General features: G+C 41.4%; 1 protein-coding gene across 3 annotated transcripts; it reads right to left on the bottom strand.

Annotated features, from left to right (window-relative positions):
* Positions 1 to 820: 820 nt before the first annotated feature.
* On the bottom strand, positions 821 to 21905 carry trmt6 (tRNA methyltransferase 6 non-catalytic subunit). Of its 3 annotated transcripts, none has more exons than XM_008115168.3 (11): positions 21748 to 21905; positions 12078 to 12205; positions 11360 to 11469; positions 9279 to 9370; positions 9106 to 9189; positions 8159 to 8283; positions 7033 to 7382; positions 5826 to 5911; positions 3560 to 3662; positions 3387 to 3473; positions 821 to 1660 (listed from the first exon to the last, which is right to left on the bottom strand). In XM_008115168.3, exons 1-11 carry the CDS (start codon positions 21840 to 21842, stop codon positions 1496 to 1498), a joined length of 1425 nt encoding a protein of 474 aa, XP_008113375.2. In that variant the 5' UTR covers positions 21843 to 21905; the 3' UTR covers positions 821 to 1495. The 3 variants fall into 3 exon arrangements, with proteins under 3 accessions (XP_008113375.2, XP_008113380.2, XP_062813983.1); XM_008115173.3 differs by having other exon boundaries at positions 11360 to 11466; XM_062957913.1 differs by lacking the exon at positions 21748 to 21905 and adding an exon at positions 21472 to 21712.
* Positions 21906 to 27462: the final 5557 nt, after the last annotated feature.

The following is a 27462-nucleotide window of genomic DNA, read 5'->3' as shown; positions in this document are numbered from 1 at the left end:
TCTTGTTCTTTCCAAATCACATTGCAGGAAGTCTCTGTTATGTATGTAAGTACAAAAAGCAAACTACATACTTCTTCAAGAATTGGTATAATTGCTGCTTTCCTGACCAGCAAGATTTTGGATTAACTGAGCTGAAAGGAGTAATTTCTACCTTGCTGGTGGGAAGGGGCAAAAGAGTGGGGGAAAGGGACATACTTCTTTTCTCTTCCAATGATCACAGTTCTGCCATAATTTTCATTAACTGGCAGCTTGAAAGATTACATGAACCAGCTGAATTAGTTGTACCAGAGTAAGCACATCTGCCCTTTTCCAATGGCGGATTTGTGACAGAGACAACAGAGACAAAACAATAGGTCAAATAATGACTAATGCATTCGCCAAGAATTCTCTATTATTATTATTATTATTATTATTATTATTATTATTATTATTATTATTATTATTATTATTATAGTACTATATCTGTTTTGTTTGCTATTGTTTTAGGAAATCAGCCTTGCACTAGGCAGTACGGGTGGATTACTCAGGAGACCCAAAAGCAAACCATTGGGTTCACAGTTCAGATACTCAGAACTATCTTAAGCAGTAAAATATTTGTTAACGTCCAAATTAGCACTTTCCTTTTCCAAATACTGTTATGGTACACCTGGACAGTATGCACAATTCTTGAAACAATACATCAGTGAAATTTCAAGTTTACGGACAGTATAAAAATAAAGCAAATACATTTTTTTTTTTAAATTGCTATCCTTTCTCACCCACTCCATGCTGTCCAACGATTTTCCAGTTTCAACCAGAACAAACTCAGAAACGGAAAATCTTGTATTACAAAAGTTTTATAATTTATTGAAATATAGTTTTACAGAACATAAAATTCTACAAAACAAAAGGTGTATCATTAAAAAAGATGAAAGCCAGCTTTTATGGGTTTTTTTTTTTAAAAAAAAGGTAACATGTGTACATGGATTCTAAAATTCACACTTGATGTTCCTTAGTTCTCGTGTTCAGGAAGGAGGGGCATCCACAGTCCTGTTTCCCCCAAATAGCAATGATATGACATAATATTACAACATCAATTTTACTGGGTGCAGTAACAGTTTCAAGTTTGAACCAAAACATAACCAACCGCTGCAAACAAAAGAAAACTGCAGTAAAATGAGAGACGAAGTGCTATAAGAAACATGGGATGTGGATTCAAAGGGAAACGCACAAAGAGAGGAGACTGGGGATTCAGTCAATTTTGGCAATATCTCTAAGAAAAAGTGATTCTGAAAGAGTGATGTCATGAAATCATTCAACAGGTGAACAAATATAATTCTGAAACTATGGCCCTATGGGGACTGGGCTGGCTCTTCAGTCTTCTCTTCCCTGATAATGTCCTGCAATAGGCAGCTCTTCCTGATAGTAGCTGGATGGAAAAATACAATGTGACCCAATATGTAGCAATACGACACAAGGATAATTTGTGTTCTATGAGGAACAGCGTCTTCAGGCGTTAACAGTGTTCTTCAAGTTTACGCTTTTTAGATGTTGGCTCACTGGCTGCCTGGTCTGTTTCCTCACCAATTTTTACAAACTCATTTGTAACAGTGATGCCCGTTAATAAGTACCCACCGCCACCACTCATCATCAGTTTGGGATGGCTTCGGTCTGGCAAAACCTACCAAGAACAAGAGAGGCACACGTTACTACAGTAGAATAATTTAAGCAGCACCAGTCGTGTATTCACAATAGGTGGTTGTGGTTCAGAATTCAGAAGTACATACAGGATGAATATCCCTTATCTTAAACAATTGGGACCTGGAATGTTTTGGATTTCAAATTTTGAAATATCCATATCTGCATATACATACATAATAAATTATTTTGGAGCTAAGACCCAAGTCTGAACATGACATTCATTTATGTTTCATATACATTTCATAAACATAGCCTGAAGGAATTAATTAATACAATAATGTCTGTTCTCATTGGGAAGTGGAATCTTGACCTGCCAGATGTTTTGGGCCAACTTTCAACAGATCGATGTGGCTAATACTCAGGAATTGTGGGACTATAGTTCAAACACTAGAGCCATGGGGGGAGATCCTACCCCTGTATTCCTTGGACACTGACTTTAGGAAGTATCAAGATTCCTGAGGTCCATTTTAATTGGCAAGGCAAAGTATGAACCTTTGCCTCTCTTATTTCCTCCCAAGAGGAAGTTTAGATGCATAATGGCACTAATGGTGGTATATGATCCTCAAAATCTACATTTCTACATTCAGATGCTTTTTAAATATGAAATTTGTAGATTTGTGAAAATCTGCACGCTTGGCCTAAGACAACAATCAAAGATGTCAGGAAGAACTAACCAATCTGAAATATCTACAGTAATCTACAACACATTGTTCAAATGCTGCTTTTTTTTGTTTATTCGTTCAGTCGCTTCCGACTCTTCGTGACCTCATGTACCAGCACACGCTAGAGCTTCCTGTCGGCTGTCGAGAGGCTCAAATTTCCCCACAAACCAGACCATATAAATGCCAAACATACTTTTAAAACAAACACTTTGAAAAGGTTTTGAAATTCATACTTTTAAATTAAATAACTGGTCCTTTAATATGTATTTTAATCCTTTGTTACTAAACAACAACGAAATGCATAGAAAGGGGTTGTGGAGACATTTCTTGTATCTAAGGGTTACACTTTGAATTGATAAAAGCAGAGAATATGCTACAATTCATTTTGCAACATACTGGAATATTATAACATTCCACTAAAAGGGAATACACACACACACATCAAAGCATGTATGTTGGTTGGTTTGTACCATAAAGACTCCTACGTGATGGATCTGGACTAAACTTGGCACACACACCCTTCCTTATCCAATTTAAAATAATCAAAGGGTTTAAAGTAAAAAAAAATACCTCTTTCAGGTTTAGAGCAGAGGGAAATAAAAGGAAGAAAGCAGATTGGCTGCAGCTAGGTAAAGTAGCCATCTGTCATATGACTGGGAAATAAAGACAGTGTAGTGGCTAAATTATTGCTAAGTGACATATGTATGAGGAGAAAAGAGGGACGTATGGGCGGAGGGAAGAAAGAAAAAAGAAGAAAGGGAGGAAGGAAGAAAGAAAGAAAGAAGAAGGTGTATGAGGGAAAGCAAGGGAAGAAGGAAAGAAAGGAAGAAAAAAGAGGGGAAATCAAGGGAAGAAGGCTAGCTCCACAATTATCCCCATTTCTATTGTGCCATTTCCCCCATCTTAATCACACAGCATAACTCTGTTAATATTTCTTCATTAATAAAAGGAAATCTGCTAAATAAAGGAACCGGTGAACTATTGAGAATGACCACATGTTTCTTCTCACTCACAAAGTAGTACCTGAACACTTCCAATTCTCACCTGATAGCTCCGCAACCATGTCTCTGAAAGTTTAAGATTAATGACTCCTCCTTTTTCTCTCAGCTTCGTATAGCACTCCACTAATGGCTGAGAAGAGAAAAAAGATTGAACGTACTGAACAAGCTCACTGAAAAATGTAGAAAAAGAACCAAAAGAAAATGTATCTCATTCACCTCTTTATGTTGGCAGTAAACAACAAAAGGCCTCGAAGGAGCAACAAATTCTAGTAATGATAGTAGTAAGGGTACTGGATGAAATCGACTGGCTATGATCAAACTGTAACAGAAATTTGCGCACAGGTTAGCTGTGTTTCCCAACATATCAAAACCACGAATTTAGCTTTGCAAAGAGAAAGATGAAGCAATTGAAGAATATTTTTTAAATTGTATGCCGAGCGTATATTCCTTCCATTAGTGCTTTAAAAAGTAAAAAAATGCACTTGAGGGTGCAATCCTGTATCAATAGTTTCAACTACCCAATAAGTTAAGATAGATGTATGGAGCGGGACATTTCCCATCCTCTCCTTCCCTTATTTTCCTCCAAAGGTTTTTTAATGCTTGAGGATGTGTGTGTGTATGAATAGAGCTGTGGTTCAAAAATTACTTTTCCAAACTCTGATCAAATCCAGCAGCACAGATTATTCTGGAAGATAATATTTTAATAACCACTGTTTGTTCTATCAACATGTTCCTCTTGGGGTGATTTGCAAAGGTCCATTAATTTATCGTGTCAGAAGTGAATTGAGAACACAGTTTTTATGTATAGAAAAATCACAACCTTCTCTCATTCAGAAACCTCAAATACAAATAATATGATTCTATAACTCTGATATTTATTCCTAAGTCTGAAGGGACAAATACCTTCAATAAAATTATTTAATTTGACCCCTAAGAGCATTTTTCAAGATAGGCCCAAAATTATGAGAATTGTGAAGGAAAGAATGATGTCCACACAGCGTTTAACAATATAAGAAGGATTTCCCATTTGAAAGACAGATATTAACACTGGAAACTACAGGCAGTCCCCGAGTTATGATCCATAGTTAAGAACAGGAGTGAGACAACAGCAAGTGAAAGAAATCTATTCTTTGGAAGGGCAATTCACTCCTAGAAGGGTTATTATCATGGGGAAAATTATCTCTCACCAATCCTTGTTTTCACAGGAAGCCACGTTTTTCAAAATCCAATTCTCATAGAAACAGAAAATGAGGTGAAATCTTCTGAATAGGGGCACAGGCAGAAATATAAACACCATGGGGGTGTTAACCCTTCCCTATGCTATCCACAGCTAAAAAAGATTTTTTTTGGCTAAAGTTAAAAATGTACCTGTTCCGACATACAAAGAAATTCAGCTTAAGAACAAGCCTACAAACCCTATTCCTAACTCGGGGACTGCTTGTATTGAGTAATAAAGGTGAAATGTTTCTATGGTGATTTTTTTTTCTTTCTTACTTCTTATCCTCTCTGATCCTAACTATTCATACCTTACCCAACATATTATGGGTACCTATTGTCTAGAGCAGAGTTTTCCAAACTGTGTGTCACAAGAAGTTAGTGTGTTGGCTGCAATGTGTAGGTGTGTCGCACGAATATAACAAAAAACTTCTTAGTCTATGCAAAATAAGCAATGAATCATATATTTTTTTAAATATGAAAGGTTTCGATGAAATATTTTTTGTCCTCACACATTTCATGATTACAATTTACGTATGTGTCCATATCTTTTACAAGGGATTGCTTTAACCTCCAATTTGGTAGTAAAACTGAATTATCATGTAGTGAAATGATGGATGAATAAAAAGGGTGTCATCAACATGACATGTTTGAAAAGCTCTGGTCTAGATACTCTAAGTGGATAGGAGTGATAGTACTGGAGAACTGGATATGAAGATATTCGATGGAAAATAAAACTATGTGACACAATTTTTGTTCCTGGGTTATAAATGTCATTTCCTAATTGGTTCTATCATTAAAACATGAAAAAAGTTTATTAAACTACAAAAACTTTGTTTTTGCAGGACATCCTGCAGCACATTTTTCTACAGTTTTTCAATGAAAGTCTGATAGAGTTTCAAACAATTCAATGTAGTTTGTGGCAGCCACAAAAAAAAACAAAGTTTCTGGAGTATAACAACTACTTTCAAAGTAAGCACCACACAATTAAACAAGAATAACACTTTCAAACAAGGAACAGAAAATATTTCAAAATTTGTTACATAGTGTATGGGGAAAAACAGCTATGGTAAGAAGGAAAACTTAATAAAACAAAAACCATTATAAAAGGATGACAGAGCCAATACAGTGAGGTTTCCATGTTGGACTACTCAGGTTGAAGACAGAATAAGAAACTTAAGTTTTGACTAATTCTGGATGGTAGTATACAATTTTCAGATTAGATATAGGGTATTTCTTGCAAGCAGTATTATGTAATCAGACTCACCCATCAGCATTTTTGTCCTTCAACAAAGCAGCAGTCTCTACAAACTTTTTTCTTTTCTCTTCTTGTTTCTTTTCTTTGTCATGTGCCTGAGAAAAAGGTTTTTAAGAGGCTGAATGACAGATATGGCTTTTTAAACACATCTTTTTCTATACAACTTTGAAAAATTATAAGGCAGACCAGGATTGGAAATCTTTAGCCTTCCAGATATGCTTGGGCCAAGTGTTCCAGCATTCTGCATCAATGGTGCTGGTAGGAGATGCAGTCCAACATCTGGGTGGCCACATGATATCTAGCACACAAATAATTTGTAGGAGGCACTGACTTCAATTTCAACAACCTATCAATTCAAAGAATTGATCACATATAAAGTAGAGAGATATGAGAGATAAGATGTCTTCCAGTGTTTTTCACTGGCACTTTAAATTGTGTTAAATTAGGTCAGTGTTCTAAACTTTAATAGCAATAAGGTCTAGTTATTCAGTGGCATGAAATGGACTAAGGCAAGACTTCTTATGCTCTAATCCTGAAGTTGGGGCCCTCGGTGGCACAATGGGTTAAACCCTTGTGTTGGCAGGACTGCTGACTGACAGGTCGGCAGTTCGAATCCGGGGAGAGTGGGAGTGCTCCCTCTGTCAGCTCCAGCTCCCCATGTGGGGACATGAGAGAAGCCTCCCACAAGGACGGTAGCACATCAAACATCCGGGTGTTTCCTGGGCAACGTCCTTGCAGATGGCCATTCTCTCACACCAGAAGCAAATATCAGTTTCTCAAGTCGCTCCTGACATGAAAAAAAAATCCTAAAATCAATCACATTAGTCTACACAAAGACATAGATGTTGATGGATTTAACCTGTGGATAACATCAAGTCAGCAGGAACTACAGACATACAGGGCATTCAATGTCACCATCTATTATACTATTGTTGAGGATAAATCTAGGCAAATGGGAGATAAACACTTGCAAGTGTGAACTGGGTTTTCAGAATGTTATTAGAAGATTTAAATTCTTGTAAAAAGATACAATTAACTTCAAGTATAAACATGGTGGTGTATCAATTCAACTAGCTATGGAAGTTACAAACTGTCACCCAATAATACCATGAAGTTTCAAAACTAAAGGTGAGATATCAAATCTTGTAAATACATAAACATAAACTACATTTGGATCATTTCTTAAATTTCCTTGAGTTAGTCAATAGAATCTTACTGTTCCCTTTGCTTTATTATTGTCAAATGCTTCACCCTCAGTTGGGAGGTCCGCTGCTTCTTGTTCTTCTGGCTGATTGCTCTCCATCACGGCACTGCTTTCCATATCTGCATCTTGTGTGAGCTGCTGCTTATCATCGCCTGACCCATTACTATCTTCTGCCAAAGCCATACTGTCTTCGGACTCTGAGGGCAGAGCCTTTAAAGAAAATGTCCCAGAGAGAACACTCTCCACTTTGCTGAGTGGGAACTCATAAAGCATCTGGAAAAAGGAGTCTGGGAATCCAAAGCAGTTTGTGGCGGCTCTGACAGGTCCTCCCCCGGGATACATATTAATAATGGATCCATAGCCTGCAAACATCAACCAAAGTCAGCATAACAAGTATTTGAACTCACAAAGCTGCATTGTGATAAGACTTTTTAAAAAACTGACTCAGATGAGTAGGTTCAGTGAAGAACTGCACAAATGAAATCACCAAGACAGGCAAACCTTTACAGTGATTTCACAAAACACTGAAGAAAGCTGAAGAGCGGTTTACATATTAAATGCAATCAACATGTTTCAGCCATGCGATGTGAACCTGAATGATACTGTGGCTGTTTGCACAGTATCCAGTTACAATGAAGAACATTTGGAAAGATATTTGGAGATCCAGCAATGTTGGAAAGCCATAGTCTAAAATCTAGATTTCAGCTATAAAGACAAATGTAACTCACCCACACACAATTCCATATACTCAAAAAAGATTTTGGAACTGCATGCTGAACAATTACTCTTGACTCCATTTAATGTGGAAAAGCTGTTCTGAAGATGAACTAAGTTCATAAAGCAGTTTGCAACAATCAAAAGAACAATGAATAAAATATAGCAGGCACAACTTAGCAGTCATATCTAAAGCATATCTAAAGCACTCTGAGAATTGGCATACATATGCACCACTGACTAATTACCAGCAGTTTGTGATTAACCGAATTAGTATTGAAATATGCTATTCTACTATGCATTCCTTCAATAAAGAACAATGAATGTTGTATTTTGAAGCCATACTCTACCATAGAAATATAAATGTTTTAGTGTTTCCAAAATACGTTTCATTCCAAAAGTTCTATGTTTCAGATGTTCTTACCTCCCATTCTCTCCATAACAGCACCAAGGACCAACCCCGCACAGGTTTCCATTACAATCATCTTGTTGCCAGCATGGACATTTCCCCAAGTCAGCATCTGTGCTAGAGTATCATATCTCAAATAACTGGAAAAATAAAGTTTCATTTCACTCTCAGTATGATCTTCCAAATTTTAAGGAACACAATGGGTTGCGTAGGGATTTGATAAGAAAGAATGTACAAAAATAAGTACATCCTTCTGAAGGACCAAGTTGTTCCCTAGCAAATTGGTGCCCTCTGAAAGAAAAACTGAGGGATAAAATAATTTATTTTGACAACTCCAAGATACAATTTGAAACTACCCATGTTTTTGCTTTATGGAGCACACACAGAAAAAACAATCAAGGCTTGAAATATTTATCTAGTCCTTTTCTGTCAGAAGTTGACTGTAGAATTGCACTGAAGGACCTAGAGCAGTGGTTATCAACTTGTGGGTGCCCAGTTGTTTTGGCCTACAACTCCCAGAAATCCCAGTCAGTTTACCAGCTGTTAGGATTTCTGGGAGTTGAAGGCCAAAACATCTGGGGACCTACAGGTTGAGAACCACCGGCCTAGAGATTCCTAGGAGGTTTTTACAGTGCTTTTAAATTTTACCTTTGACCCCCGCAAATGTATAGGGCTGACTATATTTTGTTCTCACAATGGCCAAACAGATTTCAATGGGAAGCCTATACACAAGACATAAGGGCAACACCACTGCCCTGCTTCTGTTATCTAGACTTTCATACTAGAGGTAATTTCTCTGTCATAACTGCTAGCTACTGACAACCCTATTTACTCCATGAATCTGCCTAGTCCCTTTTTAATGACATCAGAAAAATGGAAAGATTATACAGTAGTTTTCATTCTTTCAAAGATGCATTTAGATACCTAAGTTTCTCATATAACTGAAATACAACAAGCCTTACTTGATCTTTCCTGGTTCTCTTGCATAATACATTGTCGACAGAATACGTGTTGATGGTTTTACAATTGTAATAATTGCTTCATATCTGTAAGCAAAGCACAACAAATTATGTTAAAGGCACAGATGACTTGCTCGACTTCAACTACTCCCTGAAATAGCCAGTATTCAACTTACTTTTTCTTCTTCTTTTTGATGTATTTATCCTGGGCAAATTCTGTCTTGTCTCTAAATGTAGTGCTGTTTTCTATCAATTGCTGAACAATTTCCTTCAGGAGAGACAAATTTGTTCATTTCTTACATGAATTAAAATACTTTGGAAATATGCTTCACTTTAAAAACAAACAATAATACCCAATGAGAAATAATACAGTTGGTTCATTATCTTAACAGAGGGAGGAACGCATGGTAAACACACAGCCAAAAACTAACCTAAGGATATGACTCTCCATGAGCTCCAAGAAGACAGATTACTTCAAAGCAGCATGTAATCCCAGCAAGGACCAGATATACCAAATTCTTCTAATGATACTTTTCAAGTAACATCCAGCCTACTTTGTGTCTGGCCAAAAATCAGGGTTGCATTTATACAGGAACAGAATGATATGCTTGTAGGCAAAAAATACCCATGTTCATTCTCTGAATTTTCCATTTAAAACATGAGATAGTGAGTGGTGGGAAAGATCCCATCTCTGCCACACAACAATTTGCTGGTTCCTTCCTATTTTTGCCTGAGTCAGTGGTTACCAATCCATTGGTCCTGCAGATCGTCCAAGAGTCAACTGTTCAAAACACTGGAGGAGACAAGACAACCTAGGAACAGACAGCATTCTAGGTTCTAACAATACAGAATTGCACATATGGGAGAAGAGGAATCATAAACATGTTTTTTAAATACAATAGACTCTTTTGACATAGGCCCAATCTACACTGATCATTTCATGCAGTTTCAAACCTGTATTGAAAAATGTGAGGCCCAGATTATGATTATACAAAACCACAGAGTACTTTTGTGTGCTTTTGTGAAAGTTTGCTGTCTAGCCGGTACAGTTTGAAAGTAGCTTTGAACTGCATGAAACAGTCAGTGTAGATAAGGCCATTGTAACAGTATCTAGCAGTATAGTTTTCAAAGTGATAGTGTTATCTCTAAGAAGCAGTCAGAAAGTAATAAAATACACAAGTTGTGGAAGATATTATTTCATGCTCTAAAATCTATATTCACTTTTCCACATAATACAATGATACACAGTAGCAGTCTGCTCAGACTGTGGCTGAGTATCCCTTATCCCTTCATGAAATGCTTGGAACCTGAAGTATTTTGGATGTTTTTGAATTTTGGAATACTTGTACAGTAGAGTCTCACTTAACCAACATAAACGGGCCGGCAGAATGCTGGATAAGCGAATATGTTGGATAATAAGGAGGCATTAAGGAAAAGCCTATTAAACATCAAATTAGGTTATGATTTTACAAATTAAGCACCAAAACATCATGTTATACAACAAATTTGACAGAAAAAGTAGTTCAATATGCAGTAATGCTATGTAGTAATTACTGTATTATTTATTTATTTATTTATTTACAGCATTTCTATTCCACCCTTCTCACCCCGAAGGGGACTCAGGGCGGATCACATTACACATATAGGCAAACATTCAATGCCTTTTAACATAGAACAAAGTCAAACAAACATATGCTCCAAGCGGGCCTCAAACTTATGACCTCCTGGTCAGAGTGATTCATTGCAGTGATTGATTGCAGCTGCTCTCCAGCCTGTGCCACAGCCCGAGCGCCACAGCCCGAGCCCTGCATTTATGAATTTAGCACCAAAATATCATAATGTATTGAAAACATTGACTACAAAAATACGTTGGATAATCCAGAACTTTGGATAAGCGAGTGTTGGATAAGTGAGACTCTACCATATTTGCATACATGTACAGAATGAGATACATTGGAGAATGGAATCAAATCTAAACATGAATTTCATGTATGTGCCATATACATCACATGCTGGTAATTTTATACACTATATTGTCAATAATTTTCTGCATGAAACAAGATTTGGGTACACTGAACCATCAAGTAGCAAAAGTGTCATTATCTCAGTCACCTACAGGGATGATTTTGGAGTATTTTGGGATTTTGGATGAGAGATGCTAAACCTGCACTGCAAACTACCCAGATTTAAAACTTGTACAGGAAAATATCAGACAAATCACCATCAAAGAGATATGGAAGACATAAATGTTAGTTACCTGTCCTTTAATGCCTTTATCTTTCAAAGCCTTGATATCATCATGAGTGAGTTTTTGAGACTTTCCATCGTCAACAATATTGCGATTATCTGTGCCTGCTTCCTTTGCTTCTGAAAATAACACATATAGAATTTTGAAATATTGCTGGAGAAAAGTGATATTCCTACAGTATTTAAAATCTCAGCTTCTTCTAAATCTTGTAGCTAGATTTTGCCAATTTGGACACAGTGGGAAACTGTAGTGAACTGAAAATTCCTCCCTCTGCATCACAGAGGGAGGATGAAGCAGTTACATGTCTGACTTTAAAATGTCCTTTACCTTTCCCCAACCTCAGAGCTAAAAATGTTGTTGAGTTGCAATTCTCATGATCCCCAGTCCACAAGGCAGATAATCAAAGGTGATGGATGGAAGTTGCCATTCAATAATATCTGGAGACACACATTGGGTAAAAACTCAAGAGCACTATATATTTTTAAAAAATCTAGTTGGCCTGTTTACAAGGATTCTCCATCCATGGATTCAATGAAGGCAACCATAAGGCTGATGTGGCTTTCAATGAAAATGAGTTTGACACCCCTGGCTTAAGGCAAGAGAGGAAACCACTAAGGAACAGATCATTTCCACCAGATAAACAATATCTAGTTCACTTTGATTGGGAAAGATACCAAAAATATACTCCCAGAACCTCATACAGCTGAGCTCTCTGCTTCTCTCCTACCTGTTGCTGTTTCTTCCACCCGCTTTTTTGGCTGTAGGTTCCCACCACCAGTCACTTCAAACGTTGTCCCATAGATCTGCCCGATGGCATTATCCAGGTAGAACCACTGTTTTTCAAAGATTATTTTTCTGGAGATTGGAGAGAAATAGATGAGATCTTGAAGGATGATTATCCAAAATCACACAAGAACAATCAAACCTAAAGTAGACACAATTTTATTATTATGTAGCTTAGATGAAAGCATAAGCAGAACCTGTAACCATTACCTTTTAAGGAATTTCTAGTGAAGGTACCTAGACTCCAAAGCAACACAAAAGTCATGAAAGCAAGAATCAATACCACTGGCTAAATCACATAATTTATGTGGAGGTTCACTGCTACGAGGAGGGGAAAAGTCCTAAAACTTAACTTGTGTCATTTGAACATGCTTCCTCAGAAACTCCAGAGCTCCATTATAACTTTAACAGGACTTACAATTTAATGGAATGAAGTTCATGAGGAACTGCATCCATCTCCCTTAATGCCTCCAAAAGACAGAAAGTCCCCAAGTTACAAACAAGATGGGTTCTGTAGGTTTGTTCTTAAGTTGAATTTGTTGGTCAGTCAGAACAGGTACATTTTTAAGTGTAACTCCATATACTGTATATATATACATACAGTAAAGTCTCACTTATCCAAGCCTCGCTTATCCAAGGTTCTGGATTATCCAAGCCATTTTTGTAGTCAATGTTTTCAATATATCGTGATATTTTGGTGCTAAATTCGTAAATACAGTAATTACAACATAACATTACTGCGTATTGAACTACTTTTCTGTCAAATTTGTTGTATAACATGATGTTTTGGTGCTTAATTTGTAAAATCATAACCTAATTTGATGTTCAATAGGCTTTTCCTTAATCCCTCCTTATTATCCAAGATATTCGCTTATCCAAGCTTCTGCCAGCCCGTTTAATTTGGATAAGTGAGACTCTACTGTATATATATATATAAGCTTTGGATAACATAGGAAAGGGCTAACACCCCTGTGGCGTTCATTACACTGACTGTGTCAAGGACAGAACGCCACAAGATTCAAAGTAACAGAGTTTATTAGATTACAGAACTCAAAAATGCCCGTAAAAACACAAGGGCCAGGCAATTTTTGCCTTTAGGAGCAAAAAGGGACAAAAGTAAATGTTCAAAAGATAAACCGGATTAAACCGGAGTTTAATCCGGGTAAAAACAAACTGCTTTCTTCAGCCTGGGTATAAACAAAACGAAAGGCAAGGAACAAAAGATACAAGGAATGCAACTAATTGGCAGCAGATTCCTCTCTGCTGCCAACACTGAGTTTAGAGTAACTTGCGTCGCTCCCACACACACACACAGCAGACAGGATCTCCAACACGAGCAGACGCAGCCAGGGATTTTAGCAGTAGAGTAGACCAGTTCCGTTCCGAAGATCAAAGCCAGAAGCAGACGTTTGTAGTTTTTCCAAGTCCAAGAAGGGGGGAAGACAAGCCGTGGTCAGTTCAGTCCGGGTTCTCAAAGCAGGAGATGGCGTCCGTCAGAAAGACGACGGAAGGTCAAGCTAATAAGAGTAAGCACAGGTTTGCACAAACAAATGCCCACACAATCCCTCCCGCCGTCTGACCCTGGATTCCAATCAACTTACGTCTCAGCACAGGAAAGTACACAAGTCTTCAGGGAAGCGTCCCACACACACACACGAATCCCAAGCGTTTGCCCAGATTACCTTGCCCGACGCAATTTGCAATTGCTCCCAAGCCCCATTTTATGCCAGTTACAAATCTTCATCACTGTCAGCTGCCCTCCTTAACCCGGGCGTTTCCTCATCACTTTCCTCGTCAGAGCTGGAACACCTCTGACTACGCCCAACAGCATCTCCAGCTGTGGATCCCGTCCCATCCCTCCAGCTACGCCATGGGTCTAATCCTGAAGGTCCCCATTCATCTTCTGCCCCATCATGGCCAGTGGCCCCCAATTCCTCCCTTACCCGAGTCCAATCCATCTCATCCTCCTCTGAGCTAACCAGCCCTTCCTCCATTCTCTCCGTGAACCCTTCGAAAGACTCTTCGTCAGAGGGTGCTGCAAATATGTCTCGCAGTCTTTTTCTCTCTCGCTCCTCGAGAGTATCCGACTCTCGAGGAGTCTTACGCCCACGCCTGTCAGAAACAGAGCCACGAGGCTCAATCATAACACTATCCCCTCTCACAAAGGCCTCCTCCCCCGATGGCGGAGAAGTGGCAGTGATACCCTCCGCTATAGCACCACGACGACTAGAGGTATCAAGTTTCAACAGCGAACGATGAAAGACTGGATGAACCTTTAAACTAGACGGTAAACGCAAACGAAACGCAACAGAAGAAATCTTTTTAACGATAGGAAAGGGACCCAAATACCGAGGCGCAAACTTTCCCCCAGCCTGTTTAATATGTTTGGAAGATAACCACACCAAATCCCCTTCTTCCAACTCCTCCCCTGCCTGCCTGTGGCGGTCAGCCTGAGTCTTCTGCGTTGCCTTAGCTTCCAGCAGTAAGCGACGGGCAACATCATGCAATGCAGCCATTTCCGTAGAGCGGTACACAGGGTCCGAAGAGACCACATTGGTCGACGGCGCCACACCTCCCCGTGGGTGAAAACCATAAGTTAGCTCAAACGGCGTATGCTGACTAGATGTGTGCACCGCATTGTTGTAAGCAAATTCCGCCACCGGTAGCCACTTCACCCAAGCCGTGGGTTGGTCTAAACAAAAACAACGCAGATATTGCTCTAAGAGCCCATTAACCCGTTCCGACTGTCCATCCGTTTGCGGATGGAAAGCTGAAGACACGTTTAACTTAGTCCCCAAACACTCATGGAAATGTTTCCAAAAGCGTGACACAAATTGCGGAGCCCTATCTGAAATAATCACCTCGGGTGCTCCGTGCAAACGATAGATGTGCTTAGTAAATAGTAAGGCCAACGTAGGGGCCGCCGGAATGGTTGAACAAGGAATAAAATGAGCCAGTTTACTAAATAAATCCACCACCACCCAAATACAAGTATAACCCCCAGACTTAGGCAAATCTGAAATGAAATCCATGGAAATGATTTGCCATGGCCTGTCCGGAACAGGTAAAGACGACAACAACCCTCTAGGGCGCCCAACAGGCGTCTTACTCTGCTGGCAAACGGCGCAGCTGTCGCAAAAGCGCAGAATGTCTTGCCGCATCTTTGGCCACCAATAGCTCCTGGTAATGAGCTGCACGGTCTTGAATCTGCCAAAGTGCCCAGCCATGGGTTCGTCATGGTGGGCTCTAATCACCTCCAACCTGAGGGCCCCCACTGGTACGTAGACCTGTCCCCTGCGTACCAATACTCCGTCTTGATCTTGTAGATGCGGCAGTATGGTACGGTTACCTGCTGAGAGCAGCATCAGTTGCTCCTGTGTCCACACATCATCCCTCTGAGCCTCAAGGATCTGGTCATGTAACCCGAGCTCATTATCTACAACACACAGAGAGGCAGTAGGCAAGATGGTCTGACATACAACCTGCTCATTGGTCTTAAACTCCGGCTTGCGGGATAAAGCATCGGCCCGCAAGTTTGCCTTCCCCTCTACGAACTGCACCTTGAAGTTAAACCTGGAGAAAAACAAAGCCCATCGGATTTGACGCTGGTTTAACTTCTTTGCTGTTTGCAAGTGCTCTAAGTTCTTGTGATCAGATCTGACCACGATCTGGTGCCGTGCCCCTTCAAGCCAGTGCCGCCACACCTCAAACGCCACCTTAATCGCCAACAACTCCTTCTCCCATATGGTATAGTTCTGCTCGAAGGGTGTTAGTTGCCGCGAGTAAAATCCACAGGGACGCAAGGTCCCTGAGGAATCCTTCTGAGACAATACAGCCCCCAACGCGTAGCTAGAAGCGTCCGCTTCTACCACGAACGGTTTGTCAACATCAGGATGGGTTAGTATGTTGTCCGATTGAAAACTAGACTTAAGTTGTAGAAACGCCTCGTGAGCTTCCCGCCCCCACACAAATGGCTGTTTCTTGCGCAGAAGCTGCGTCAAAGGTACCGTGAGCTTTGCAAAATTCGGAATAAACTCCCGGTAGTAATTAGCAAAACCTAAGAACCTTTGTACATCCTTCTTAGTCTTCAGCTCCTGCCATGAGTTGACGGCGTCAACCTTATGTGGGTCCATTTTAAGTTCCCTACCTGACACTACATGACCTAGGAACTCCACTTCAGGCACATGAAAGACGCACTTGGAAGCTTTGGCGAAAAGCCCATTAGCCCGCAGTCGGTGCAGAACCTGCTTGACATGTTGACGATGTTCTTTCTCGTCCTTAGAAAAAATCAAGATATCATCCAAATAAATCACTAAAAATTGGTCAATTAGGTCCCTGAACACATCGTTCATGAACCTCTGGAAGACCGCAGGAGCATTACAAAGCCCAAAAGGCATGACTCGGAACTCGTGGCATCCGAAACACGTGTTAAATGCCGTCTTCCATTCATCCCCTTCCCGTATACGGATTAGGTTATAGGCCCCCCGCAGGTCAAGCTTGGTAAAGACCTTAGCCCCTTGCACCCTTGATAACAGTTCCGAGATTAAAGGGAGCGGGTACCTATCCCGAATGGTGTATTTGTTTAGGATCCGATAGTCGCAGACCAGCCTAAGTTCCCCAGTCTTTTTGGCTACAAAGAATACTGGTGCCGCAGTTGGAGAACTAGATGGGCGAATAAACCCCTTGGCTAAATTTTCATCTAGAAACTCCCGCAAAGCTTGCCTTTCCGGTACAGTCAAGGCATACAGCCTCCCTGCTGGCAGTTTCGCACCTTCTGCCAACTTGATGGCGCAATCATATGGCCTGTGCGGTGGTAATTTGTCCGCTTCTCTTTTACAAAATACATCAGAGAACTCCCCATACTCAGCAGGCACTCCCTCCATATCAGCATGAGTAACGTTTAGAGTGCAACAATCCTGCCTCTTTAAGATCACTTTACGTGTTGCCCAATCCACTTGTGGGTTTACTACAGCTAGCCAATCCATCCCCAGGATCACATCATATCTAGGCAAGCTCGTAATATCCCACACAAACGTTCCCGTTACTCCCTGCACCTCCCACGTTACTGCTGAGGTTTCCTGGTTAACCACCCCAGTCTCCAGCAGTCTCCCATCTGCTCCTTCCACCCACACGTCGCATGCCTTGCGCACTTTAGGAATGCCATGCTTCTTAGCAAACTCAATATCTACATAGGAGACTGTAGCTCCTGAGTCCAGCAGTGCCAGAGTAGAAACAAGTTCCCTTCCCCCAACAGATAATGTAATGGGTACGAAAACATGCTTCCTCCCCTCAGTTGACTGCTTGAGGAGCCCTAGTGCGTTGGACTCACGTCGCACTAGGGCTGGCCTTTTCCCGAAAGCTGGGAAGGTTTCACATTACAATTTTTGGCAAAATGCCCAGCATTCCCACAGTACAAACACAAGCCCAGCTGCCTCCTACGGCTCTTTTCCTCTGTAGACAGCTTTTTAAAGACCCCAAGCTCCATGGGCTCTTCCCCCATCACCACAGGTGCCCTGGTTACATGCATGGGTGGCGCACACATTGCTTTTGAGTGTTTACGAGCCTCGAACCTTGCGTCTAAACGCAGCACCTTAGCTACTAAGGCGTCCCAGCTTTCAGCCGGCTCCAAGCGTGCTAATTCATCCTGGAGCATATCACTTAACCCGGCAGTAAATAAAAGCATGAATGCATTTTCCCCCCAATCCAGCTGGTGGCGATACAGGTTAAACTTATTTAAGTAATCCAAAACAGTCCCCTTTCCCTGTTTCAACCGATACAGAGCCCACCCAGCGTTCTCCGTGCGGAGAGGATCCCCAAAAGTATCAGTTAACAATTTTTTGAAATTATTTAAATTGTCCTTGACTGGGTCATTTCCCAAAATTAAATTAGTGGCCCATTGTCCTGCGGGACCGGTCAACAAACTCAAAATAAAAGCCACCTTGCTAGTGTCAGTAGGAAAAGCATGAGCACTGAGCTGAGAAAAATAAAGCTCCACTTGTGCCAAAAAGGTTGGCAACTTGCACCTGGTTCCGTCAAAGCGTTCAGGAGTCAAAACATGTCCTTTCACAGCAAAAGCTGTTTGGCTTACGGTAAAGGCCGTTTGCAATTGGTCTACTTTGGCTCTTAACTCATCCATCGTCTTCCTGACGGGTTTATTGCTGCAATAAACTTTTTATGGGCGTCGGGCAATCTGTCAAGGACAGAACGCCACAAGATTCAAAGTAACAGAGTTTATTAGATTACAGAACTCAAAAATGCCCGTAAAAACACAAGGGCCAGGCAATTTTTGCCTTTAGGAGCAAAAAGGGACAAAAGTAAATGTTCAAAAGATAAACCGGATTAAACCGGAGTTTAATCCGGGTAAAAACAAACTGCTTTCTTCAGCCTGGGTATAAACAAAACGAAAGGCAAGGAACAAAAGATACAAGGAATGCAACTAATTGGCAGCAGATTCCTCTCTGCTGCCAACACTGAGTTTAGAGTAACTTGCGTCGCTCCCACACACACACACAGCAGACAGGATCTCCAACACGAGCAGACGCAGCCAGGGATTTTAGCAGTAGAGTAGACCAGTTCCGTTCCGAAGATCAAAGCCAGAAGCAGACGTTTGTAGTTTTTCCAAGTCCAAGAAGGGGGGAAGACAAGCCGTGGTCAGTTCAGTCCGGGTTCTCAAAGCAGGAGATGGCGTCCGTCAGAAAGACGACGGAAGGTCAAGCTAATAAGAGTAAGCACAGGTTTGCACAAACAAATGCCCACACAATCCCTCCCGCCGTCTGACCCTGGATTCCAATCAACTTACGTCTCAGCACAGGAAAGTACACAAGTCTTCAGGGAAGCGTCCCACACACACACACGAATCCCAAGCGTTTGCCCAGATTACCTTGCCCGACGCAATTTGCAATTGCTCCCAAGCCCCATTTTATGCCAGTTACAAATCTTCATCACTGTCAGCTGCCCTCCTTAACCCGGGCGTTTCCTCATCACTTTCCTCGTCAGAGCTGGAACACCTCTGACTACGCCCAACAGCATCTCCAGCTGTGGATCCCGTCCCATCCCTCCAGCTACGCCATGGGTCTAATCCTGAAGGTCCCCATTCATCTTCTGCCCCATCATGGCCAGTGGCCCCCAATTCCTCCCTTACCCGAGTCCAATCCATCTCATCCTCCTCTGAGCTAACCAGCCCTTCCTCCATTCTCTCCGTGAACCCTTCGAAAGACTCTTCGTCAGAGGGTGCTGCAAATATGTCTCGCAGTCTTTTTCTCTCTCGCTCCTCGAGAGTATCCGACTCTCGAGGAGTCTTACGCCCACGCCTGTCAGAAACAGAGCCACGAGGCTCAATCATAACAGACTGTGCCCCTGTTCAGAAGATTTCACCTCACTTGCTGGCCCTGTGATAATTATCCAATTATAATCAATCCAAATATAAATGAATTTTGAAAAAAAATTAGCTTGTTGTGGAAACAAGGATTGGTGCTAAAGCTTCAGTGGAGACACCTTTTCCCCATGATAACAACTCTTTCAGGAGAAATCTCCCCCTTTCACGGGGGAGATTTCTCTCACTTCCATTCTTAATTAGGAGTCATTTCTAAGCTGGATGTTTGTAAATCAAGGACTGCCCATCCCTGCTTTCATTTTCTTTTTAATATGTAAGGCTGAGCATCATAGAATCACAGAGTTGGAAGATATCTCAAGGGTGATCCATCTGGTCCAATCCCCTTTTGCAGAGACACACACTTAAAGCACTCCCAACAGATGACCATCTAGCCTCTGATTAAAAACCCCTGGAGAAGGAGACTCCACAATGCTCTGAGGCATTGCTTTATTCCATAGTCCACACCTGCAAATTCAAAGTGGTCCACAGGGGTGGCTGAGAGTGTGACTCTTTAGCTTTCTAATGGTTCAATGTACATGTCTCATAAACATTTTTTAATGCCTACTGCATATAAAATTACCGTCGGGTTATGGGTATAAGGTGTATATGAAACAGAAATTAATTTCATGTTTAGACTTGAGGCCCATCTCCAAGATTATGAATATGCAAGTAGTACAAAATCTAAAACCAAACCCCTGAAATGTGGAACACTTCAGGCCCCAAGTGTTTTGGGTGAAGGATTTTTTTTTATTGTGTCAGAAGCGACTTGAGAACATACTGCAAGTCGCTTCTGATATGAGAGAATTGGCCATCTACAGAGATATTGCCTAGAGGACGCGTTGATGTGTTACCATCCTGCTGGGAGGCATCTCTTATGTCCCCACATGGGGAGTTGGAGCTGACAAAGGGAGCTCACCTGCTCTCTCCGGATTCGAACCACCAACCTAGAGCTGACAGACGGGAGCTCACCCTGTTTCGTGGATTCGAACTGGCAACCTTCAGGTCAGCAGTTCAGCTGGCACAAGGGTTTAACTCATTGTGCCACCACTGTTCCTTGGGTGAAGGATGCTGAACCTGGACTCAAAGCAACTGAATGCAAATGACGTAAAGGCTCCTTGTGTCCCCTTCGCTTCTAGTTTCCTTCCTGCTTTCAAAGCCTTGGTTCCTTTCTGTGGAAAGTATTATAGTAAACCCTTGGTATCTGCTGGGGTTTCCATTATACAATTAAACTTCAGAAGGGCAAACACTGTAAATAATTCACCATACTGTGTATTATTATTATTATTATTATTATATAATTATATCATCGTTATATTTTTATCTTGTCTTTCCTCCAATGAGCCCAAGACTGTACTGTATTCACTAGGCTTTCCATTAAATGGTTAGATGTAAATAACACGATGTAATATAAATGTTCTGTTCCTTGTGTTGCCAAAGGCTTTCATGGCCGGAATCACTGGGTTGCTGTGAGTTTTCCGGGTTGTACGTCCATGTTCCAGAAGCAGACTCACTCAGCCAGAGAAATCAAGCATAGCAGAGCACTTGATGAACCAACCTGGACACTGCATATTATTTGAGAACACAGAAATGCTGGACCAGCTTGACAACCATTGTGTCAGACGACATGGAGAAGCCATTGAAATCCACAATCATGCGGACAATTTCAACAGAATGGAGGCAACCATGAAAATGAACAAAATCGGGCTACCAGAAATGAACAAAATCGGGCTAAAGAAAACTCTAAAATCAGTACAGTAAATAAAGAACAACACTCAAAAACAGGGGAATTCTAGACAGAAAACAATCAGGACCAGCTAACACCTCCCAACAAAGGATTCCCCCCAGGCTAACTAAGGTGGCCAATTGAAACCTTCACATTGGCCTCAAACAGAGAAGAGTTCTTTCTCCCACCCTGGACATTCATTCCACAGACATATAAACCCCACTGGCCTAGTTTCCAACAGACCTCACAACCTCTGAGGGTGCCTGCCATAGAGGTGGGTGAAACGTCAGGAGAGAATGCTTCTGGAACATGGCCATACAGCCCGGAAAACTCACAGCAGCCCAGTGATTCCAGCCATGGAAGCCTTCGACAACACATTACTGTATATATATTTTCATCTTGTTTTTCCTTCCATGAGCCGATGACTGACTGTACAGTGGGATCTCACTATCCATTGGAGCTTGGCGCCGGGACCTGGGCGGACACCCAAAGACCTGTAGGGGTCCAAGCCTCTCCCACCTTCTCCTGGCCACGGGCACCGCCTTGAAGACCTCGTTCCGCTTGAGCACCGCCCAGTCCCCCTCGCGGATCACCCGCCTCGCGCCCCCGTCCATGCTGGCACGCGCCCTCTCTCTCCCCAGCCGCGAGTTTCAGGAAGTGCTGCTTACGCGCATGCGCACGTCGGGAGAAGCCCCGCCTCCTTGTGGGTTGGGCTTCCAGCCTTCCCCCTCCAGAGCGGGCGAGCGCTTGCACGGGCCGTCCTCCCTGACGGAAACAGGAACGGGGTTTCCTCTGTTGCTACTGACTACGAACTTCTGCCTTCCCCAGCATTAATGCCCTTTCTTGGAGAATCCTGTCTCCTGGCCAAAGCTCTTGGCTCCTAGAAAGAACTCAGTCTTGGTTTGCTCTATATCATTTAGATCAGCCACGGGCAAATTTGGGCCTTTCAGGTGTTTTGGACTTCAACTCCCACAATTCCTAAAAGCCGGTAGACTGTTGGGAATTGTGGGAGTTAAAGTCCAAAACACCTGGAGGGCCCAAGTTTGCCCATGCCTGGTCTAGATCAAGAGAAGTCATGGTGCTCCTCTGTTCTGCTTTGATTACCAGTGGTCCTCAATCTGAGTCCCCCAGATGTTTTTGGCCTTCAACTCCCAGAAATCCCAACAGTCTACCGGCTGTTAGGAATTGTGGGAGTTGAAGTCCAAAACACCTGGGATTTCTGGGAGTTGTAGGACAAAATACTTGAGAACCCTCAGGTTAAGAACCACTGGGTTAGACCTCGCCTGGAATTCTGTGTCCAATTCTGGGCACCACAATTCAAGAGAGATATTGACAAGCTGGAAGGCGTCCAGAGGAGGGCAAAGATTTCGGGTCTTTGTGTTATGTTTTTAACAGCTTATTTAATGTATTGGTGTGTTATGGTTTTATGATTTTTATTTATTTTAATGTATAATGCATATTGTATATGTATGTTTATATTTATTGTGGCATTAAATTATTTCCAATTCAGAAGCTGCTCTGAGACCCCTTCAGGGTTGAGATAGAGCGGGGTAAAAATACAGTAAATGAATTAATAAACCAAAATGTTCAAAGGTCTAGAGACCATGAATCCCTATGAGCAGTCTTAAAGAACTGGGTATGTTTAGACAGTTGAAAGGTTGAAAGAATACATATAGCCATGTATAAAGATGTGAAAGGGTGTCATAAGGAAGAGGGAACAGGCTTGCCCTTAAAACTAGGACTCAGAGCAATGGGTTCAAACTACAGGAAAGGAGATTCCACCTGAACATTAGGAAAACTTCCTGATCATAAGAGCTGTTCAACAATGGATCTCTCTGCCCCGGAGTGTGGTGGAAGCTCCTTCCTTGGAAACTTTTAAACGGACTGGATGGGTATCTGTCGGGTATTTTACTTGTGCTTTTCCTGCATGGCAGAATGGGGTTGGACTAGATGGCCCATGTGGTCTCTTCCAGCTCTATGATTATATGATATTTTCCATGAGTTTACTTCCACCTATCCATTCTTTACTACACAGCTTTCACAACCATACTTAGAAATGGCCGTCGTTTGAATTTTCTACTCAAAATTCTTCATTGGCATCTTGGGGCCCTTCCACCCAGTCATGTAACCCATAATATCAAGGCAGATAATCCACAATCTACCTAAAAGACTCCACTTTGTGTGACTGTGGAGCAGAGCAGGTAACTCTGAATGCTTGTCTGCAGTGTCCTGCCTCATGTACAGAGGAAGAATTGTTTGAGGTTACAGACAATGCGACCGCTGTTGCCCTTTTTTGGTCAAAAGATATTTAGCCACTTGTGCTCCTATTTTTTTTATCAGTTTTATACTAATTCATGCAAAGCTTTTAATACGATATGACCCACAATATTTGCTTTGAACTGTGTTATCTGAGTCCACATTGCTATATAACCCAGTTCAAAGCAGATAATGTGAGATTATATATAGCTGTGTGGAAGGGGCATATGTTTTCCCCCAAAAGGAGATTGGTGTTCAACCTGGCCAGTATGGGGAGGAAAAGGTAGAATGGAAAATGCAACCCAAAATAGCTAAAGAAATAGTCAAGGAATACCTGGCTACTCTAAATGAATTCAAGTCCCCAGGGCCAGATTAACTACACCCAAGAGTATTGAAGGGACTAGCAGAAGTCATTTCAGAACCACTGGCAATCATCTTTGAGAGTTCTTGGAGAATGGAAGAAGTCCTTGGAGTTCTTGGAGAAGAGGAGAGGTGCCAGCAGACTAGAGGAGGGGAAATGTCATCCCTATCTCCAAGAAAGGAAAAAAAGAGGACCCAAACAATTACTGATGTCCAGTCAGCCTGACATCAATACGAGGAAAGATTCTAGAGCAGATCATTAAGGAAGCAGTCTGCAATCACTCGGCCCTCCCACACTGCCCCTTTACCCCAGGATCTGATTCCTGATTATGTTTATCCCAGGTTATCTGGCAGTGGGGACTCATATATTACAGTTTAAAGCAGATAATCTGGGATCAGATCTTGGGATAAAGGGCAGTGTAGAAGAAAGGATGCTTTGATTACTAAAAGTCTACATGGATTTCTCAAAAACTAGTCATGCTAGACTAATCTTATCTCTTTTTTTGACAGACTTACAAGCTTGATAGATGCAGGGAATGCTGTGGACGTAGCGTATCTTGATTTCAGTAAGACCTTTGACAGAGGGCCCTACCACACAGCCATATAACCCAGAATACCAAGGCAGAATAACCCACAATATCTGCTTTGAACTGGAATATCTGAGTCCACACGGCCATAGATCCCAGTTCAAAGCATAATGTGGGATTTTATTCAGCTGTGTGGTAGGGGCCAAAGTCCCCCACGACCTTCTTGCAAACTAGTAAAACATGGGCTAGACAATACTACTGATAGGTGGATTTGTAATTGGTTGACTGGCTGAACCCAATATAGTTTCATATTCTATTATTCTTTCCTTCCATGTGTGGGTGTGTAAAGATCTATGACTAGCTGAGGTTCTTTCAGGCAGGGGGAAAAACCTTTTATATCCCACTGCTGCCACCAATTGTAAAGATGTCTGAAAGGGGGAGAAACCTTTTTTAAAAATCCCACCTCTGACACCAATTGCGGAGATGTGGAGATGGGGGTTGTTTTTAATTATATATTATATTATTGTTATATATTTTATATTATCTGCTGCCACCAATATAAAGATGTTTATTTTAAAACCTGCCACCAAAGGTAAAGATGTTTATTTATGCTGCCACCAAATTATAGAGGTTTTATAATGCTGCCACCAGATGTCAAGGGGATCATCAGCTCTTGCCACCACTATAGGGATATGTAGCCACTAGCTACTTAGAGAGGAGAAATTTTAAATTTTGTTTTTCTTTCTTCTTGTTGTTTGTTCTTGATGAATATATGTATATATGACAGAGACTGAGAACAATAACACGTTTATTGAGGCACAAGCTTAATAGTTACAATTCTCACTTAGAGGCACTTTGATTGACAGTTGCAAAGCTAGAATGAGGTGATTCAAACTTCTTAAAATGTCACTTCTTTCTTTTCTACTCTAAACTGCAGTCACCGTATGAATTTCAATGACAGCCTATCTGTTCCTTATCTGGAAACAGACTACCTTAAAATAAACCACCAAACTTATTTTGACTCAAATAAGCACTTGAGCCTCCCTGATTCTCCAACTGAGAATCAGTCTTTACTGTAATTCATCCGATTACAGACTATCTTAAAATGTCATCAAACTTATTTTAAATTGACTCAAAATGACCAATTGAGTCTCCCTGATCCCCTAACTTAGGATCAGCCTTCCCTGAGCTTCAACAGAACCCAGACTCTAAAATCAACCTTCCCTGTAGTTCTCTGACCACAGACTGAGTTTTCCTCCAAATTCTACTCTCTTCAGCTAAACACAGTTGGCTCCACCCCCTTCTCCATGGCAACCACTCATGAGAGCAGAGTAACTGAAATACTGACTCTTTTAAAACGCAGTTAAACATGACATCTATAAACTAAAATTCATACTTCTTTACAGGGTGTGTATATATATGTGTGTTAGATTGTATGCCCAGTAGCTGGACCTAGTCTATTTTGATTTTTTTTTTTTTACCAAAGAGCCATGGACGTTGACTATCTATCTATCTATCTATCTATCTATCTAAAAATGTAATGTGCCATTTTACTATGGAGTAAAAAGCAAAACCACTGAACACACCAGATTTGGCCACAAAAGACACAGTCAAACAAAATATGTCTTTCAAACAAGAAAACCTAGAAAACTACAGTCCAAATTAGAGGATGAGGAAGAGCCATTGTCATGCCACCAGAAGGCTTTCACCTGCTGCCTTCTCCCTGTAAGGTTCTAAGGGGGCGGAGCTTAGCTTCAGCTCCTGCCAGCTTCCAAATGGCTGTTGTTTTTGTCAGTTATTTGTCAGTTTATGTAGCCCTGGAAGGAAGCATAGGAAGCTAGAAGCAGCACAGAAATTCACGTCATGTCGGATCTGCATTCATTGAAGTCATGTCTGAACTGTATTAATTCAAGTCACATCATAATTGTATTCAAATTAGATTAAAAAGCCATATAAGACTGTGATACATAAAGTATTAAAGTCAGAGCAAAGATACATAGAATCCAGTCATGTCAGGACTTTATACTGTGTGGCAATAACCATCCAAAACTGAATAGACTTCAAACATTTCCTTTCCTCACAGAGACTTTATAGCAGCAACTGGCAACCAAGAGGAAAGAAGTTCAATTTGTCTATTAATAAAACATTTTGATTTGCCAAATACAGTCTCCAATCTGTCCTTTGTGCTATTGTGCCTTCCAGTTCATTTAGTTAAGCACAAGCCAGCACAGCCGCTCTCCCCCTGGCTACCAGTCAGAGGGGTGGGCCCCGCCCCCTTTAGGCCACACCCCCACACTGCCTATAAAATACAGATTTTCTGATTTAAACTGGATTATACGGCAGTGTAGACTCAAGGCCCTTCCACACAGCCATATAACCTCGAATGCCAAGGCACCTAATACACAGTATCAGCTTTGAACTGGATTATTTTGAGTCCACACTGCCACATAATCCAGTTCAGTGTGGATTTTATATAGTTGTGTAGAAGGGGCCTCATATAATCCAGTTCTAAACAGATAATATAAAATTATAAATATATATAAAATTACTGTAATATAACATTAAAAAACTCTAAAATCAGGATAGTAAATAAAGAACAACACTCAGAAGACAGGGGAATTCCAGACAGGAGACAATCAGGGGCAGCTAACACCTCCCAACAAAGGATTCCCCCAGGCAGGAAGCAGCCAGGCTTTGAAGCTGAAAGGCTATTAAATGCTAATCATTCTGGCTAATTGCAGCATTCATACTTGCCTCTAACAGACAAGATTTCTTTCTCCCACCCTGGACATTATTCCACAGGGATATAAACCCCACTTGCAAGCTTTAGGAAAGAACATACACTAACTACCACCAATTCCTCAAGACTTCATTTCTCATACCACCACACTTGGCCACAGCAACGCGTGGCCCGTCACAGCTAGTGCTATATAAAGAAACGAGAAGAATTATGAGTTTAGTTCAAATGGCGCCCTCTAGTGATTCTTTTTTGTCTCTCGCCTTTGCCGAGAGACAATTCTGTCATATCCGCGCATGCCCACGCAGGGTTTTTATTTTCTCTTTTGTGACGTTCGCGGCCGCCCAGTTGTAA

Source organism: Anolis carolinensis, chromosome 1, assembly GCF_035594765.1.
Source record: "Anolis carolinensis isolate JA03-04 chromosome 1, rAnoCar3.1.pri, whole genome shotgun sequence".
NCBI classification, from domain to species: domain Eukaryota; kingdom Metazoa; phylum Chordata; class Lepidosauria; order Squamata; family Dactyloidae; genus Anolis; species Anolis carolinensis.
The sequence above is the reverse complement of the archived record's forward strand: the minus strand, read 5'-3'. Positions and strand labels throughout refer to the sequence as shown.

Bases quoted from the DNA above. Each gene is read 5' to 3' on its own strand.
- trmt6 (XM_008115168.3), bottom strand. From the start codon at position 21,842: ATGGACGGGGGCGCGAGGCGGGTGATCCGCGAGGGGGACTGGGCGGTG. The intron at 11,470-12,077 runs GTAGGAGAGAAG...TGTTATTTTCAG, and splicing joins GGTGGAAGAAACAGCAACAG to AAGCAAAGGAAGCAGGCACA. The intron at 7,383-8,158 runs GTAAGAACATCT...TGATGTTTGCAG, and splicing joins TGTTATGGAGAGAATGGGAG to GCTATGGATCCATTATTAAT.